The sequence below is a fragment of the Juglans regia genome, chromosome 8, assembly GCF_001411555.2.
Source record: "Juglans regia cultivar Chandler chromosome 8, Walnut 2.0, whole genome shotgun sequence".
Taxonomy (NCBI): Eukaryota; Viridiplantae; Streptophyta; class Magnoliopsida; order Fagales; family Juglandaceae; genus Juglans; species Juglans regia.
The window spans coordinates 20,513,945-20,532,402 of NC_049908.1; the positions used below are offsets into that span (position 1 = coordinate 20,513,945).

The 18,458-nt window shown below is 31.2% G+C and overlaps 1 protein-coding gene and 1 long non-coding RNA gene across 2 annotated transcripts; one reads left to right on the forward strand and one right to left on the reverse strand.

Annotated features, from left to right (window-relative positions):
• Positions 1-11,041: 11,041 nt before the first annotated feature.
• Positions 11,042-11,950, reverse strand: LOC108992621 (EG45-like domain containing protein 2). The gene is made up of 3 exons (XM_035692807.1): positions 11,921-11,950; positions 11,492-11,555; positions 11,042-11,349 (listed from the first exon to the last, which is right to left on the reverse strand). The coding sequence occupies exons 1-3, from the start codon at positions 11,948-11,950 to the stop codon at positions 11,042-11,044; spliced, it is 402 nt and encodes a 133-aa protein (XP_035548700.1).
• A 580-nt stretch (positions 11,951-12,530) lies between these two features.
• On the forward strand, positions 12,531-13,438 carry LOC108992638. The gene is made up of 4 exons (XR_001996367.2): positions 12,531-12,625; positions 12,709-12,764; positions 13,022-13,075; positions 13,364-13,438. It is a non-coding gene; the product is annotated as an uncharacterized LOC108992638 (long non-coding RNA).
• Positions 13,439-18,458: the final 5,020 nt, after the last annotated feature.

The window sequence follows — 18,458 nt, forward strand, 5'->3', positions numbered from 1 at the left end:
ACGTGGGACACATAATTTTTTTCAACTCAATACATCTTTACACGCGGTACTCACAACGTTTCTCAACTTTCCATAAATACATCTAAACTCATATTAACATCAAAACACATATAAACTCATCTTAGGTTGGCCCTACAGAATTCACTCTACTATATCAACTCTCTATTATTCATAAAGAACTTAACTCAACTCAATATTCAAATACAGTAGAGAGCACCTGACAACCCATTCTTTAGACAATCTTGACCAAAAGGTCTGGAAACTTTCTGGTGTGATTTGGATGGTGAAATCAGATGAAATGATTTTAAATGAAAGTTGAATAAAATATTGTTATAATATTAATTATAATATTATTATTATTTTGAAATTTGAAAAAATTAAATTTTTTATTATATTTTGTATGAAAATTTAAAAAAATTATAATAATGAGATGAGATAAAATATTTTTACTATCCAAACGGACCTGTTGTTCGAGCTCCTCCCATGTCACATCATCTTCTCTTGTTTAATTATATTTTAATGGGTCCCCTATTTATTAATGAATAATGCTAAGAATAAATTTTAAATATATAAGTTCTGTGCAAATATTTTGTAAAAAAATAAATAAAGAATGAGTTTTCGCACTTTCATAGTGAGATCTACTTTTTCCTTTTTTATAAAAAAATATGAACAATATTTATACGTTTGAAACTTATATATATATATATATATATATATTATTTCTTAATTCTTTACAACGGTACGATTCTGACGCAGTGTACCATTGTTGAAGATGGTCCACGATTAGTAACTTAGTCTGAGTTGAGTTAGATTGAGTTCTCTATGAATAATAATGAGTTGAAATAGTGAAGTGGGTTATGTGAAGCCTATGTAAAATGAGTTTATATGTTTACATGTATTTATGAGAAATTGAAAAAGGTTATAAGTCTCACGTATAAAAAGATGTTGAGTTAAAAAAAGTTATAAATCTTATATATAAAGAAGTTTTGAGTTGAGATGAATTTAATAATTTAATAATTTTATTTATATATTAAAATATATTTAAATCTGAATCCAACTCAATTGAGATGAGTGCAGTCCAGGAACGAAGCAAGCCAGTATAAAATAATGGGTATTGTAATCATTTCACATCATGATGAAAAGTGAAAACATGCATGTTGAGAACCCTTTTATGTCCGTCTTTCTAGTTTGAAGTAAAAGAACATTGCTACACAACCTCCATCACACTCTACACTTCACATTTTTTTAAATTTTTTAAATTTTTAATATTTTTTTTAAAATTTTTTTTGAGTTTATTCTTTTTAAATTATTTCAAATTTTTTATTCATTATTCATATAATAAATATTTAATAAAAAAAATAAAAAATAAAAATAATATAGAATGTGAAGTATTAGGAGGTTGTAAAGATTTTTTGGAAGTAAAATAGATAATATCCCGTGTAAAATATAAGATATTTTAGTAATAGATAATCGAGATAAATGAAATGACCATTTTTATCCAAAATGCAAAACATATACACCTAAATTTATTATTTCTTGAACCTAGACATTTTTTTTTTTTAATTTGAAGCCATACTAAATTATTAAAATTATGTCACTTCGGATGTTTTTCCATTAAATCATTCTAGAATTCAATTATATATAATTATTTTTACATATTTGTTACGCATTTTATTGATGTGATTTATCAAAATAATTATTTTATATTAAAAAAAAATGATGCGATTAATCACATTAGTATAATACATAAAAAAATACACAAAAATAACTGCATATAAAATTATAAAATTTGTGATCACTCCACTCACACGCAAATGATTATCCAAAGTCACATTTCATATATTCCATGAAGTAATTTGCAAATTCTGCATCCCCGTTAATTGATTGAATTATTTCATATGTCGTTGTTGGGAACAGTATTTCTTGAACTTCTTAAGAATCATACTTTATACAGTACAGTTTTGGAAGCAAATGGCGTGAATATCGAGATTGAGTGGATGTTGGCTAAAAACATAAAATAGTGAGAAGGCTTAGCATTAGCATTGGATGGATTAGTTAAATGTCTTTTTATTTTTAAATTTAACAAATATTATCTATATTTACTTCACATTAAATTAATTAAATTATTTTCATTTAAACTATAAATTATAGTAAATTCATTCCTTTTTTTTAAATATGAAAAGAACTATAGCAAGTCTAAAAATATTTTTTGAAATTATTATATTATAGATATGAGATTTTTATTCATATGAGATTTTACCATCTATATATATATATGAGATTATTATATTATAAATTGTTAGATTGTGAAAATAAAAATGAATATGATTTGGTAGAGGTTATTGAAAATTATGAAAATAAAATAAAAATTAATTAAATAATATAAATAATAAAAAATAATAATATTTTATTATTACAGAGAGTGTGATGACTAATCTAATGTAGACTTCAAGTTTTGAATGATTAGCTAAAAGTAAAAAAAACTACATATTAGTCAAAATTTGAAGAATAGAATGACCAATCTAATACTAATGCTCTGAGTGTACGAAGATTGGCTCGGGCGACAACAGATTAGCTCGTGAACAATTTAAGTTTAATATGTATATATTTGATTTGAATTTGGTTTTTTTTAATAAATGACATGTTCATAAATATTAATATAGATTCAAATATCAAACAATTAAAATTTGTATAAATTCTATTCAATTCGATTTAGATTGTGAATAAAATTTGTATAAGTTCGATTTGATTCGTTAGATTTCGTTTTGAAACTCGTAATATATTTTATATATGTGTTATATTTATTACATGTTAGTTATATTTTATATATTTAATTATATATTATTAATTTATATATAGTTTTCCTTATTTAATATATATATCTATTATGTTTCCGAAATGTATAAAGGTTAATTTGTATAATAATATATCATTAAACTAGAACTATTCATTTATTATATTATCTATATGTATTAAATAATTTAATTTATTACATTTATCTTATGTATTATTTTTTTAATTTATAACTACAAGTTATTTTATAAAATTGAGTTTGAACTCGAGTCGTTCGAGCCAAATTCGAACAACATTAATAGTTAAAAAGCCAAGTTTGAACAAGGATATTAGATTTTTATTCAGGTTTGAGCTGAATTCAAACGAGGAAACATGTTAATTGAGCTCGAATACTCTTCTATTGACTCGGTTAGTTTGCAATCACAAGCATGACCTATTTCAATGCTTAAGTCTCAAAGGATAGTAAACTTGAGAAGCTAAAAGATAGACGTGAATCCAAGAGTTTTTGGGATATATGATATCTGGCTTTGCAAATTGATTAGTATTATTTGAAGACTTTTACACCAAATACCATTCGCATGATATTATTTGATTTGTAAGATTTAAATTTTAAAATTTATCTTTCAAATCAAATTATATTACATAAATAATATGTGATGTAAAGACTTTCAAATAGAATTATTCTTACAAATGAGTAGTGATCGATATATATCCCATCAATGCCCAATGCGGGTAAGCCAGATTTATCAAGAACACACAACGACTAACCATAACCTTTTCCAAAGGGTTGCAAGACCATCAGCAACTCCATTTTCTTCCCGATAAACATTACATCTTTCAAAAGACATATATGATGAGAGATCAAGAATTTCTTCCCAAATCTAAAGATAGCGCCACGGGGCTACTAATTACGATGATTAAAGGCTTATTTGAGAATATAATTATTTTTAGATATTTTCAGACTACTTTTATTATTATTTATAAACAGTTCATTATTATTTATAAATTATTTTACTATTATTTACAGATGATATAAGATATTTTTAACATCTAAACGGAGCGTAAACCAATTCACTATGAGCATAGAATCAATCTCAACAATGATATTCAAAAGCTGCAATTAATAAGACTAAACCAAGCCAAACTTCATGGCAGAAATTTTGACAACAAAACTGTTAGGAGTGGTTTGGATTCAGAGATGAGTTGAGATGGGTTGAGATGATTTGTAAATAGTAGAATAAAAGTTGAATTATTTATTATATTTTATGTAAAAATTTGAGAAAGTTGTTTTGAAATTTGAAAAAATTGAATTGTTTATTATATTTTGTGTGAGAATTTGAAAAAATTATAATAATGAGATGAGATGAGTTGAGTTGAGATTAGTCCCACATCCAAGACTACAAGAGAAACCCATGAATGAAAAGCCCCTCCTGATTCCTTATAACTCTCTCACGGATTGCTAAGCCAGGATTTCCTGTAGATGTACTCAATAGTCAGTGAACATGCCCAAAAGATCAGGACTCCTTGTAAGCAAAAAGTGTTCAGGAACTTGAGTTGCATGAATTTTGTAGCCTTTACCAGATCGAGGACTTTCATCTTGAAGCCATAAGGTGAGTTTCCTACAAATAAAGTCTGCACTTTTAACTTACTATCTTTCCAAGAGAAAGTGGTTGTTACTAAAAGCAGTCCAAGCATGTCAGAAAATTGGATAATGCATCCTACTTGTCCCGACAAATGGGTTCCAACATGTATAAATATATATATATATATATAGTAATTAAATAAATATTTTTTAACGATGTTATGATTTTTTTTTTAAATGTGTAAGAGTATAAATAAATGCATTTAAAAAAAATGAATGAAAAAAAAAAGAAAAAACCAAATGACCTTATCGTGTAGGACCGTCCCCAAAAATTATGTCCATAAATTTCTTGCAATAGAGCAGTCATAAATAAAGAAAAAAGAAAAAAAAAAGAAAAAGAAAAGATGATTTGATGACTCCACATTTTACAAACGAGTAATGTTATAGAGAAGCTACTATAGCAGTGCATACTTTGCACTCACTGCATAGTTGTTTCTAGTTGATTGTTCCCAATACTTATTTGGAGAGATGTGTGGTCTACATGATCCCACATCATGTGTGCAAAATAGATGCTCCCAATAGTGATTTCTATCTATATTTATTCTTTACAAATACCAATTGCATCGAGAAACAAGAGAAATGCTACAAATTTGTACATTTCGGTCTAGAGCATTGATATTGGATGAACTAAATATCTTTTCATCTTTAAATTTAGTAAATATCATCCATATTTACTTTACATTAAATTAACTAAATTATTTTCATCCAAATTATAAGCAACAGTAAATCTATTCTTCTTTTCAAATATGAAAGAAATTATAGCAAGTCTAAAAGTATTTTTTTAGATTATTATATAATAGATATGAGATTTTTAATCATATGAGTTTTTATCATCTATATACATATGAGAATATTATATTATAAATTGTTGGATTGTGAAAATGAAAATGAATATGATTTGTTAGAGGTTATTGAAGATTATGAAAATAAAATAAAAATTAATTAAAAAAATATAAATAATAAAAATAAAAATAATTTATTATTATAGAGAGTGTGATGACTAATCCAATATAGACTTCAAGTTTTGAATGATTAGTTAAAAATGAAAAAGTTACAAATTAGTCAAAATTTGAAGAATATGATAGTCAATTCAATGCTAATGTTCTAAGCCGGCCAATACCATCATTCCAAATTGAGAGTATTACTATATATAATCGTAAAGTGTGCAAACACCACATAATCTTTTTTAAAAAAAAATGATATCTACTATTAAAAAATTAGTTTTTTTTTTTCTCATGTGAATCCTGTATTTACTCACTTTTTTCAAATGGATTGTGTGTTATTTGTGCAGTACTTTACGACTGCAAATATCATTTCTCTTCTAAATTTTTCCCACAGGGATACTGATTTTCAAAGGGAAAATTTGGATTTCAGACAAACCTACCTATGAAAAAACAGGAGAATGAATTCTGAAAAATCCCAGCATACATTGTAGAAAACATTCCATCATTTGAGTGATTTTCCACACTCTTTTCACTTGATGGGAAACTTAAGCACTTCTTGAACCAAAGTTTGGCCACCGATAGCGACTAATTTGGAAGAGTCGTCCCAACCAGAATCAAAACTGTTAAACAACGTGTGTTGATGTTCCTACTCTTTGATTGCCTCCAAGTCTTTTCCTCGCCCTTAGCACACACTTTTTCCTAACAAGAACAAACCAGGCATAGCTGTAAAGTAGGATTAATTCACAACGTACAGAAAAATCTTTACTTGCTAAAGGACCCATTACCTATCCAATTTTCAAACAAAAACTGATAGCGCTCGTGATCACCACTTGATCTAACATTCCATTGCCATGCTGATCTGATCTTGGTGACATGAATAACTGGGAAATGGCAACGTATTCATGATGACTTAGTCATAAGACGTGGATTGAATATATAGCATCAACCCTTGAGCTCTCTTTTAAGTACTACCTTTGCCTAAAAGATTGGACCAATTAGAAGAGTTCCCTGTAATTACTCTCCAAGCCAACTTACGCTGCATGGAGGGGCGCTTGCAAAGAATATGGCTGCCTAAGCCTCCCTCTTGAGTTGGTCTACAAAGCTTTAGCCATGATAGTCCAATGTTTTGAATACCGTTTCGGTCGAGGTCTTGAAACAAGATATTTCTGTACTGGTATCGTTTCGGAATAGTTTATATATATAAATTATAAATAGTCTGATTTGAATTGGGGATTCAAAAATGAGCCTGTAATTTGAAAAAAAAATAAATAAATAAAGGCCAAAATCTGATATATCGGCCGATACGGGTGAAATTCTATCCAGTACGAAACAAGGGTCTTCTATGTACCGACTACTCGGCCAGTGCTGCATATTTCGACCGTACAAAGCCTTTGCGTACTTCTTTTGAGGGGTGATTTTGAAGGTTTCTTAAAAAGAAATGGGTTTTTATGTAGTGTTTTGAATTTCGAACATGACCGAGACATCTTAGCAAAGTAAGTTGTCCCTGACAATAGCATTGAATGAATATTCTTTGCGTCCATTATATTCATTGCTTCCCACGATCCGGCTTTGTTGATCAATAAGTTGTGATAGAAACTTTGATGATGGTCAAGGAAACAACCGTACCTTTACAAATAAAGTAATTTGTAAGGTAAAACTAGCTCGTAAGTTAAGTACTTGACAACCATGCATATCATGTATGTGTTCATCTAAGAAACATTGTATGTATGTATGTATATATGTATATATATATTGTAAACAGTAAACATACTTTTTAGTATGGAAAAAGCTATGCTCACCGTTGGGAACTCCCGCTGGACTGTTTTTATTTTTTTTTAGTTTTTTTTTTATTTCGTGATTAAGTAAGTATTTTTTAATAATATTGTAAATTTTTTTATTTTTTAAAAAATATTTAAAGATATTAAAAAAATCATATAAAAAAAATAAAAAAATAAAAAATCACATAATGTATTAACGGATGCCCCAGCGGGAGCTCCCAGCGGTGGGCGTAGACCCACCCTTTTAGTATTGATTGGAATTAAGCTCCAAAATTGTTGGGATAAAATTAATAGATCCGGCCATGGGTATTAGTCCAGCCCATTGGTATATAAAAGAGCCACTGGTAGAATAGAGGAAGAGAGAGAAATAAGAGAGGAGCTGCCATGCACTTGGTAAGAGCATTGGCAATGGTCTAGTCATTACTAAGTCTAAAATTTAGTTAGAATCTTAATTTTTGGCTATAATATCAATTTTTGATTAAGTGAGTCCACATTGGACTAGTCATTATAAAGTTAAAATAATAATATAATATTATATATATTTTTTATTTTTTTATTTTACAAATACAATTTATATATTTTTTAGATCTTCATACTTTGTAGAAATAATATGTCTACTCTATCAATTAATAGAAATAATATGCATGCCATGCATGTTTTACCATTCAAAGAGAGAGGGAAGTGATTAAATAATTAAATATTACTTTCCATTATAAATAGTAGCTAGCCATATTTGGAGAGGACTTAAGATTTACTATTCATCAAGTCTTAAGCTTTGGACTATTGGCTAGTCCAATGTGAAGGCTTTTTCTTATATCTAGCTAAAATTTAGACTTGCATTAGCATTTGGCTAGCCCATTACAATGCTGAAAATATCAAAACCCAATTCCATGACTTTACCTGTTTTGAAAATTAGACTATTGAGTAATTCAGATACTAAAAAAAAGCAAAAACTGTGGGAAATATTTTATGTTTTTCTTTTTCTTTAAAATTTTTTTATTTCTAATAATTAAAGACTTGAAAAAAAAACACTAAAGAGTGTTGAGTTTTCTAACTTTTCTCAATCATGATGAAAATCTCAACATGAAGAGGGAAAAACGTGGTAAGCCCACATCCTGTAAAACCGAAAAGTCGTTTTCTTGTAATCATGTCGTTTTCTTGTATTTGCAGGACATCTTAACTCATCTCAACTCATTTTACTACTATTTATTATTATTCAGTAATTTTAACTCATAAATCTTATTATTATTCACAACTCATCTTATTACTATTCACAATCTATCTCAACTCATCTTAAGTCATCTTCGAATTCAAATGTCTCAACGAGACTTCTTCTATTAATAGTGATAATGAGATTTGTAACCATTCGATTGAATATGACGTGGCATAAATGGCACCGAGATTATTAAATGAAATGATGCAACTCTCCAATCAAAAGCCACCCATCACACACACACACACATATATATATATATATATATATATATATATATATATACATACTAGGGAGGGTGGCTCTACAGCCTACTATATATTAAAAAATTTATAGTTTCATGCGAGTTATAAATTTTTTAATTATTTAAAAAAATATATGTAAAACTTACATATCTTAAAACAATAAACATAAATTTTTTATTGCATAATTAGTAAAAGTGATAGTCACATAGTCACCTCGAGTAAATAAAAAAACATTTTGTAATTATAAAAGAAGTTGTATCTATTTATCATGATCAGCAAGGAAGAGAAAGTTGTAGTTCATAGAAACAAAATGTGTTGTCATGGTTGAATGTTGGTTTAGTTGTATAAAATTAAATCATTTCATCTCATTTTATATAATGATTATAATTTTTTTAAATTTTTAAATAAACTATAATAAATAATTTAACTTTTTAAAATTTTTAAATATTATAAAAATATTTTATTTAATTTTTAATAAAATATTTTTCCCATCTCATCTAAATTAAACTATTCGAAATACTTATGCCCTCAAAGATTGAAAAAATACTGATGATAGGGCGGGATTTTGGAATCCAACTCTGATGTGAACGGGGGAGAAAAGCTTGAAAAAGTAATGAACCGGATAAGAACAACAAAAATATATTTTTTTTTTCATAAAAATAATGTACGGTATATGTTAAGATATAAAATAATAAAATTTACGTATTTTCATTAATTTAAATTTTTAAGACATGTGATAATTTCACATAATATTAAAGTAAAAATCTTGAATTTGAATTCTGACTCTATATTCTATCCTATTTAATTAAATATTTCACTTATTAAACCTATTTAATAAGAGAAATTTAGCTCATAAATGAAAAAAAATGTTAAGATATAAAATAATAAATTACATTAAAGACATAATAAATTAAAAGCCAAGATCACATACGTGTATGGTCACGGTTGTGAAGAAGTTATAGATCTAGAGGCAAGAATAGTACTTAGTCTAATATCAATTTTCCAAAATATGAATAAGTGTGTGTGCAGAGCGATGTGTAGAACGATCATTTATATTGTTGAAATGATAAGATTTGATTTATAAAATTATAACATATTATCATTTTATTCGATGTACTCTATACTCTAACTTGAAAATATAATTTTTTTTATATTATATTAGCTTTATTTATTTTATTTTATTTTATTAAAATTAATTGAATTCTCTTATACATCATTTATATATCATATATTTGATAAGAAAAAAAATTTAAAAACTTAAAAATTATATATAATATATAGTATAAAGATAATAAATAAATTTTTTGAAGTTATATATGGACATTGGAGTTCATTGAATCGAGAGCACAAACTCAAAGCTAGGGTTTAGAGAAAGGAAAATACTATTTCCACATAAATGTTTTATCGAAAACTTTTATCGAAATTGTATTATATTATATTTTTATTATTTTTTTACTTAGTGATTAATGAATGTTTTTAAATGAATTTATGATTTTTTTTTATATTTTTTAAAAATATTTAAAGTGTTTAAAAAAATGATTGAAAAAAAAAGTAAAAAAAAAAAAAAAAACATTTACCTTTCGGTGGAAGATTTCGGTATTCTGTGGGTTGCTGTTATATAAAAAAAGGGCAAAACCGTAATACAATCGAGGGGAGAGAGACAGAAGTATCAGACAAGTCACAAAATACTATCCATTATTCATATATTTATAGCGACTTTGAAGTATAAAGTGACACAAAAGTGAAAGATAAAAAGTGTCAAATAATATACCATTCATTATTCATATCTCTATAGCGACGTTTAAAATAATAAAAAAGATGAGTAATGTTAGAGAGAAGTTATTATAGCAGTGTATACTTTGTACTCATTACGTGGTTATTTTTAGTTGATTGTTTTCAATACTCACTTGAGGAGATGTGTGGTCTACATGATACCACATCATGTGTATAAAATAGATGCTACCAATAATGACTTCTATCTATATTTATTCTAAAAAGATACAAGAGACAAAAGGGTGTTACGAGAGACTCAAACAATCATCTCTGAAGTAATTAATACAACACGAGAAAAAATAAAAATAAATTCATAAAGTAATCACTTAAAGATCTTCTTTAAGTCAGGACAGTCAGGTTCTGCAATAATTTGATGAATCAATTCATAGAGTATCATGTTCCCTGCCCTTCAAACCCTGCATATGCAAAGAAAAATCAAAGTCAAAACCTACCCCCGGCCACCTTTTTTCATTCGAAGTTAACAAATTAAGTATGCGATCGATCCGTAAACGTTTGTCATCACATGATTTTAGCATAAGAAGATAATTATTACGTACAGCACTTTGCAATATCACCATTCATTACAAAGTTTGCATGCGTATTTTTGAGTTATTAATTCTACTTGCAGACATGAAAAAGATGATCAATATCACTTACTGTTGGAATTCGATGTTGATGGTGGTAGCCGAAGAGTTGGCGATTGTAGCAAATGCGGTGGTGGAAAGAACCATGGTAGTGGGATCCATGGATATTGGCCTAGAAACCGAAGTGAGCGCACGATCCACAATCCTTATCTGAATGGTCTCGTCTGGAACGCAGGTTCTTGGAACAGCCGCGCTAATGCACCTCACCATGTATTGTCTCCCGCAAGCAGCGCCATTATCCCATATCCCATCTCCGGCCGACGCGAACAGGTTGCTCGACGGGAACTGTCCCTCGTCGTTTCCAAAACAAGCTGTGGCTGTACGTGCGTGCGAATATCATAACTGTGTTAGTTTTTTAAAAACGGTAACCATCATCATGTATGGATCGATTTAGTTATGTTGGGATCAGAAGCATAGTAGTCTTCTTCTTTTCCAAACCACTGTGCCGATCTAACTTACGTGTGTATGGAGGCCGGTAGCGGGCAGCTGTGCCAACATCATCAGCTTGGAAGACGGGAAAGAGCTGCAGCAGGAGGAGTAGAAATAGGCACCCAGAAAAGCATAGGTAACGAGGAGGCCGCGGAGACAGGATCCGGCAAAATTGAAGGCCTTAGGAATCTCACTGACGTCCAGATAGACTCACTCTCTCTCTCATGTTATATGACTCAGAAATCCTTTCCAACCTCTCCTGCTCTTAGCATGGGCAATGTCCAAATGTGAATGCAAGTTTATAATTTGATTATATATAAAAAAAATATCTATATTGAACTAGTTAATTAAGGAAGCTCTCCAATATTGGCGAGATACTGTTTACATGCATTAGATTATTTTATAATTTTCATCAGCCTTCGCTTTCTCTTTCCCTCGTTCTTTTCTCTCTCTTCATACCTGCAAGCTTCCTCGTCCTCTTCTCTCCATCGTTTGTCCCTCTTCTCTCCCTCGGTGGTCTTCTTCCCCATTTTCTTCCAGGCCAAATGGTAAGTCTCTCTTCCTTGCTCTTCTCTCCCTCTTCTCTGTACATTTTCTCTGAGTCTCTCTTCTCCCTCTTCTCTTATTCTGTCTCGTGCTCCCTCCCATTTTCTTTTCCTTTCTTTCCTTCCAAACAAACCAAAACTACTGGATCTACGCCTTTGAATCTCCCCGTCCAGCGAGCTTTTGTTGATGCCTGGAGACTTCTGGTTCGATCGGTATAGTTTTCTTCATCTGATTTGCTATTCTCGACAACATTTTTTTTTTCAGTTTGATATATTTTGTGGGTTTTTCGTTCTGATTTGCTTGGTTGGACTTTTGGCTGGTATGGATTTATGAGTCTTTATGATTAGCTTCTTTTCTTTTTTGGAGTTTCTGATTAGGAATTTTGGGTTGGATTTGATTGCTTTGATGATAAGGTTGTTGGTCTTTTTACCATCCATTTATTTATGGTATTAATGAAGTGCCGAATTCTTAAGCCTCATTTCCAGATAAATTTGGCTTTTTCTAATGTAGAATTTGGATTTGAGATCAATGGAACTCAACAGACGAAACTCTTCCTTCCTCTACAACATGCTCAGTCTCTGCTCTTACTCGCTAGGACCACCTCAACCCTCTTCACATGTAATGTTGTCAATTAATGTAATATCTATGATTCTGAATGTTGGTTTTGCAAGGTTTAATTGCTAGGTCTTGTTCTTTTACAGTGAGGTGGAGGTGCTCTGGGGTTCACCCAGATGACCATCCAGTCAAATCAAAGCTTGTAAGTATTCTCATACTGTGGATTTGTGTTTGATTCTTTGCTTCAGCATATGATAATTTGTATATTTGTATTTGATGTTAGAGTATGGTTATCATAATGCTCTGGTTTCTCTGTTGGTCTAACATTTGGGAGATAAAGGGCTCATTATTTGCACTTGTATAATTTGCTTTTTGGATTTGATTGTTTGATTCAAACTATTTTGAACTTTTGATGTTAGGTCTTGCTAAACTGTTTTTTCCTCTGCCCATGTGATGTAGGAAAGATAAGCTTGTATCAGGACAAACTAGAGAGGTTCATAGACTTGAGTAAAGGTACATTTGTCTCTTTGAAATTTTGACATTTGTTGTAAATTTCTCATCTTAAAATGTCATCGTGAATGGTGCTGCAAGTGCAAGGGCACTCCTAATCTTACTATGAAGATTTTACTTTATTTTAAGATGAAAGTGACTGGGCTGGGTCATTTAATATGTAGAGCATACTATCATATGCTCAAATTAGATTTTTTTTTAGAATCTCATTTTCTAATGACAATATTCTTGTGTTGGCTGTAGTTTATTTTCCTCTTAACTGATTGCATGATTTTGAATTTTTTCTTCAAGCACCACTTCGACCCTCTACTACCTTGAATTATCAGGCTGCAACACGTTTTATTGAGCATTCTTTCCCTGACCTGACCCCAGGTTAATTGTTCTTTTCTAATTTTTATGTTCATGAATCTTTAACCATTTTTAGCTCTTTGCATTGAGGGATTGCTCATTTTTTGTGCACCAAAAGCTAAGTATGAGAAATATTAGTAGAGGAGAGAGAGGCCAAAGATGAAGTATCTAGAGGAGTGTCCAATAGAAGCGGAAGTATCAATCATTTGAAAAACAATCGGTTCAAATAGCTGCCAAGGAATTTCTTGAGAAGGTAGCCCGTAAACTTTGATAATAAGGTGGTTTTAGGGGACCTCTACAGATTCTGAGCCTTTTATGTATAATTCTGGATATCATGGATTCATCTTTCCCTGTGACAGTAATAACTCTTTGAAGGGTTGGGTAGAAGAAAGGTTGGCATCTTTGTATATATGATTCTTGGGTGTGAAGGGTTGGCAAAATGTATTTGTTGAATAATTAGGTTGAGAAAAAAAAATATATATGAAGAGTATTTGCAAAATAAAAAAAAATTAAAAAAAAAATTGTCAAATATTTGGGTTCACCTAGCTAAAAGTTGATGTCATAGTTAAAAGTTGAGATTCTAGCTAAATTTTGGACTTGGCAATGGCAAGGCCATTGCCAATGCTCTAAGAGGAATAAAGCTCTTGATCTGACATGCAAACGGGAAAAATGACCCAAAAAAGTAGGTTATAGCTAAAAAGGTCAGAAAATACATAAAGCAAGGTACATAATTTCAAGGAGAAGAAACAAGATGGATAAAAGGGAAATAACTTCTTGACTCTCGGCTCCCTCTCTCTCTCTCTCTACCTGCTTCTGCACAACCAGGAGCTGAGGAATCATCTTCAACCTCTCAACTTTCATTTTTAAGAGCAAAGCAAGTAATGAGAGATCGTAAAATTATCAAATATAATGAATTTAACCCTCAAAAGACTCATGGACGTATATCTTAGTGCTGAATTACATAAATTAAGTCTCTCTTTATTTATATTTTATGCACTTTATTTACTATTTGAGTCATGGATGAGCATCGAAGCACCAAGCACTACTGTGGGCCATTCGACCTTGCTATCGGCTTTCGACCTTGACAAAAAATTTCATCAACCATTAACGCCGTTTGTGGGATGAAATGAAATGTCTTATGAACCAAAAAAAAAAAAAAAAAAGGAAAAGAGATCTCTTCATCAAAGTAATAAGTCATCTATCTAAAACTTTTCATTTTCTTTATGCAATTTAAGTTCAAATTACACGCCATACACAACATGGATAAAGCTGGTGCACACGCAGCGGCAGGTGAGCTCCCCAGCATAACTTGTTCCATGCGATTGGAGCATTAGGCAAGCATCATGCCAATCACTAGAATGTGTATATTGAGCACTGGCTACAACGGCGAGGAGTGAAAGTAACCAACACAACTCATCTAAGGTGGTGAGATACCCACCACAATTTGAGTTGCCCATGCATGGCGAGCTGCCCACCACATCTCACCCACATGGGATGAGTGTAATATCCCGTAATTTTTTTTTTTGCCTGTATTGTTCTTTTTAGTGAATGATTATTTTAATTAATTTAAATATTATTGTTCTTGTTTTAAAATTTATCGAATTTTTTCTCGTTGGATTTATTTTATAATTCTTAAGTTGTGAATTTTACTTTGAGCTTTCTTGATATTAATTAGTGTTTACATTTAAATTACACTTTGCTTTAGTGAATAATTTTATTGTTGGATTTTAATTATTATTTTATTATTTTATTTTATTTTTTCCCACGCACAGCACTACCCATGCACGTCTTTCTCTTTTCAAACTTTAGGGTTTTTTCTTATCACCCGTATAGACACACGTTTTCATCATATATTTTTTGAAGACTGCCTTGTATCCTCGCTGCAACCAGCCTCCAGAGATCACCATCATGCAGCCCCTCCTAGTTCGACGCCAACCTCCATCTCCACGCACGTAAAACTAACGCCCAGTAAACGTCCTTCACCAAGGCTCAACGCCTCACTGTGTGCCATCACCTCTGTCATGGCCTCAGCGCAGCAACATGTCATTATCGTGAGAACGTTCCGCTCTTATGTGGAGGTCGGCAACCATTGCACCACGTCTGGCCACCATCGTAGGCCCACCGCCGAACTCCACGCACCTCCGTGGACAACCAAAAATTATCTGCTTGGCCTTCTTAGGCACCTCTGTTTTTACATCTAAAAAAACAGAGCACTACCAAAAGAATCAAGACCCCACATACCTCCATTGATAGCCACTGTTTCTCGCTGGAAACGGCCACAAGACACGGTTGTAGCTTGGTCATGCTACTTCCGCGTCCACCGTACGTAAGCCCCTCTTTCTCTCCGGGTTCTCTTTTCTCTCTACTGCTCACTCTCCGTGTTTTCTCCCTCTCAGATTTCTTCTCTCTCTCTCTGAATCGCACGCCCCTCTCTCGCCTAGTGCTATCGCGACCATTTTTTTCCTCAGGTGAGCCTCGTCGCACCCCTCTTTTGGTTTCCTTTTTCCTTTTGTCGAGTTTTATGTTTACCTTTAAACAAGCAGAAACTTTACACTCTTTGAAAATATTAGCATGAAGTTTTAAACTTTATGGTCATGATACTCCTAGTAACTTCGAAACTGCCATCACACCTTTGGTCTTTGACTTTTCCGTAAAATACCTCAAACTTGTTTTTAAGTGTTTTTACATGTTGCTCTGTTTTCAGATATATTGTTACGTGGGTTTAATTTAATGAATTTTGTTTTAATGGTCTGTTTTTAATTGGTTGTGTTTTAATGAATGGGCTTGGTTTTCATTATACATTAAAAGATATGATTATATTATTAATTTGAACTATTTAGTTTTCAATGGAACTCATTTTTTTAAGTGGGCCTTATTTTATGAGATTTTAAGTAGTTAGAGTATTCTATTAATCTATAATATGTTATGGGTACTTAAGTATTTTCAAAAACATCGGTATTCATTTAGCATATTATTTATTCGATTACTCTCTTCGGTATGAATTTATTTAAGTGGCTATTGATGAAATTAGAAAGTGATAATATTTTAAGGATTAGGATAATTTTAGAAGTTTAAGAGAATAGGTTATTTTAGCATTTCAGGTTTAAATATTGAGGTACATGTTTGATCGAAATTTATGGAAGTTACGTGATTATTTTATAGGTGACGATTAATATTTGTTCGGCATTTTTGAGAAAAATTCTGAAAAGTTAAGAAGTCCAGATAAGCGGGGTTCCTATGCTAGACTTTGCATTAAAATAAAATGAACCGAGGTCCTTTTTAGAAAATGTGTATGTTTTGTTATGAAAAGAAATCTGCAAACAACCTCAGATAATTGTTTTGCATTACTCATGAGATTCTGTTTAAGAAAAAAGTATTTTCTGTCATGACTGGTGTAGACATGAGCTTATTTTTGACATTCTGTTTTTGAACTTTGAAAAAGAGAGCGAATATGAAATTTTGTGCATAAAGTATGTTTTGTGATCTGATTCTGTTCTGTTTTGTACTCTGTTATGATGTGGCATCTGAAAAACTTTTGGCATGACTTTCTGACTCTGATATGGTGATTCTGATTTTGTTTTGCTCTGATATGTGGCCCTGTCACGAGATATAATAGTGACCTCTGACCCTGTCACGGGATATAATAGTGACCTCTGGCCCTGTCACGGGAGATAATAGTGACCTCTAGCCTGCCACGGGATATAATAGTGGTTTTCTGTTCTGAGTGCAATCGCTTTGGTAACACGGTGATTTATGTTCTGCTTGGCTTTCCGCAGGATACACAACCCTACCACGGAGTTAAACATGGTCTCTGTTCTGATATGATGCTCTGATATGATATGATAAGACGAAGATGTTCAGTCATGTTGTGCCAAAGGAGTCTTTGAATATGAAAAGTTGGTTTCTGAATATTAAATGTTTGAAAAGTTGCTCTGATTTTCTGATAATATGTATTTTTGAGATTTGCATATTAATACTAAAATGTTTTGTTTCTGCATTCTGAACTCTGTGAAAATGCTCATGTTTATACACTAGTATATGTCCTCTGCTTACTGAGTTGTTGATAACTCACCCCTTATCTCCAATTATTTTTCAGATGATTTTTGAATAGACTAGCTAAGGATCATGATTATAGAGCATCGGTGAGATGATTATTTAAGCATAGTGGATTACTCATAGAAGATTTCTGAGAAGTGGCAGTTTTTATTAAGAGATTTTGTAGTATTCTGATGACGTTATATTTTGGAGTTTATAAATATATTGATGAATTGTGAGTTTTAAGTTATAGAGAGTAACTCTTCGATCCCTGTAGGACCGGTGCGTTACAATGAACTTGCCATGCAAGCGAGCTCCCCATCATAACTCGCTCCAGGCAGTTGGAGCATTAGGCAAACATCATGCCCATCACTAGAATGTGTATATCAAGCACTGCCTAGAACGACGAGGAGTGAAAGTAGCCAACACAACTTGTCCAAGGTGGCAAGATACCCACCACAAGTTGAGCTCCCCATGTTTAAAAGGGTTTGACAGTTTGGAGCTGCAAAGTATAATTTTCCCTTTTTGCTTTAATATTATATATGGGCATTTTTATCATTTTACCCCATTTTTATATTATGTAATAATAAAAAAAATTATTCAATGTTGAGAACTTTGTGTGACTTTAGACCTAGTCTAGGAGAACTCTCTTTGATCTCACAAATACCCAAAAGTCTATAAGAACACTAAAAAGCTCATAGAAAACATGAATTCACCTTGAACAACTAATATATATGACCTTCTCTTTGGGTTTTCCTCAATGAGTTTCATATATAGAATCCCTTTAAATAAACTAAGAAACAATTGAACAACTTGGAGACTAAGAAAATCCTATTTTGGATCATTTTCCCTCAACCTGTGTAGGCTATGGTATCTGAAATGTTTATTATCATTGTTCAAACCACAAGTATCTTTGTTAGGTCAATTTTGTTTAGATTTTCAAACTTCTCTTGGCAACCAGTTTTGGCCCATTAAATAACAAAAGTGCAGAAGTTTCATATGC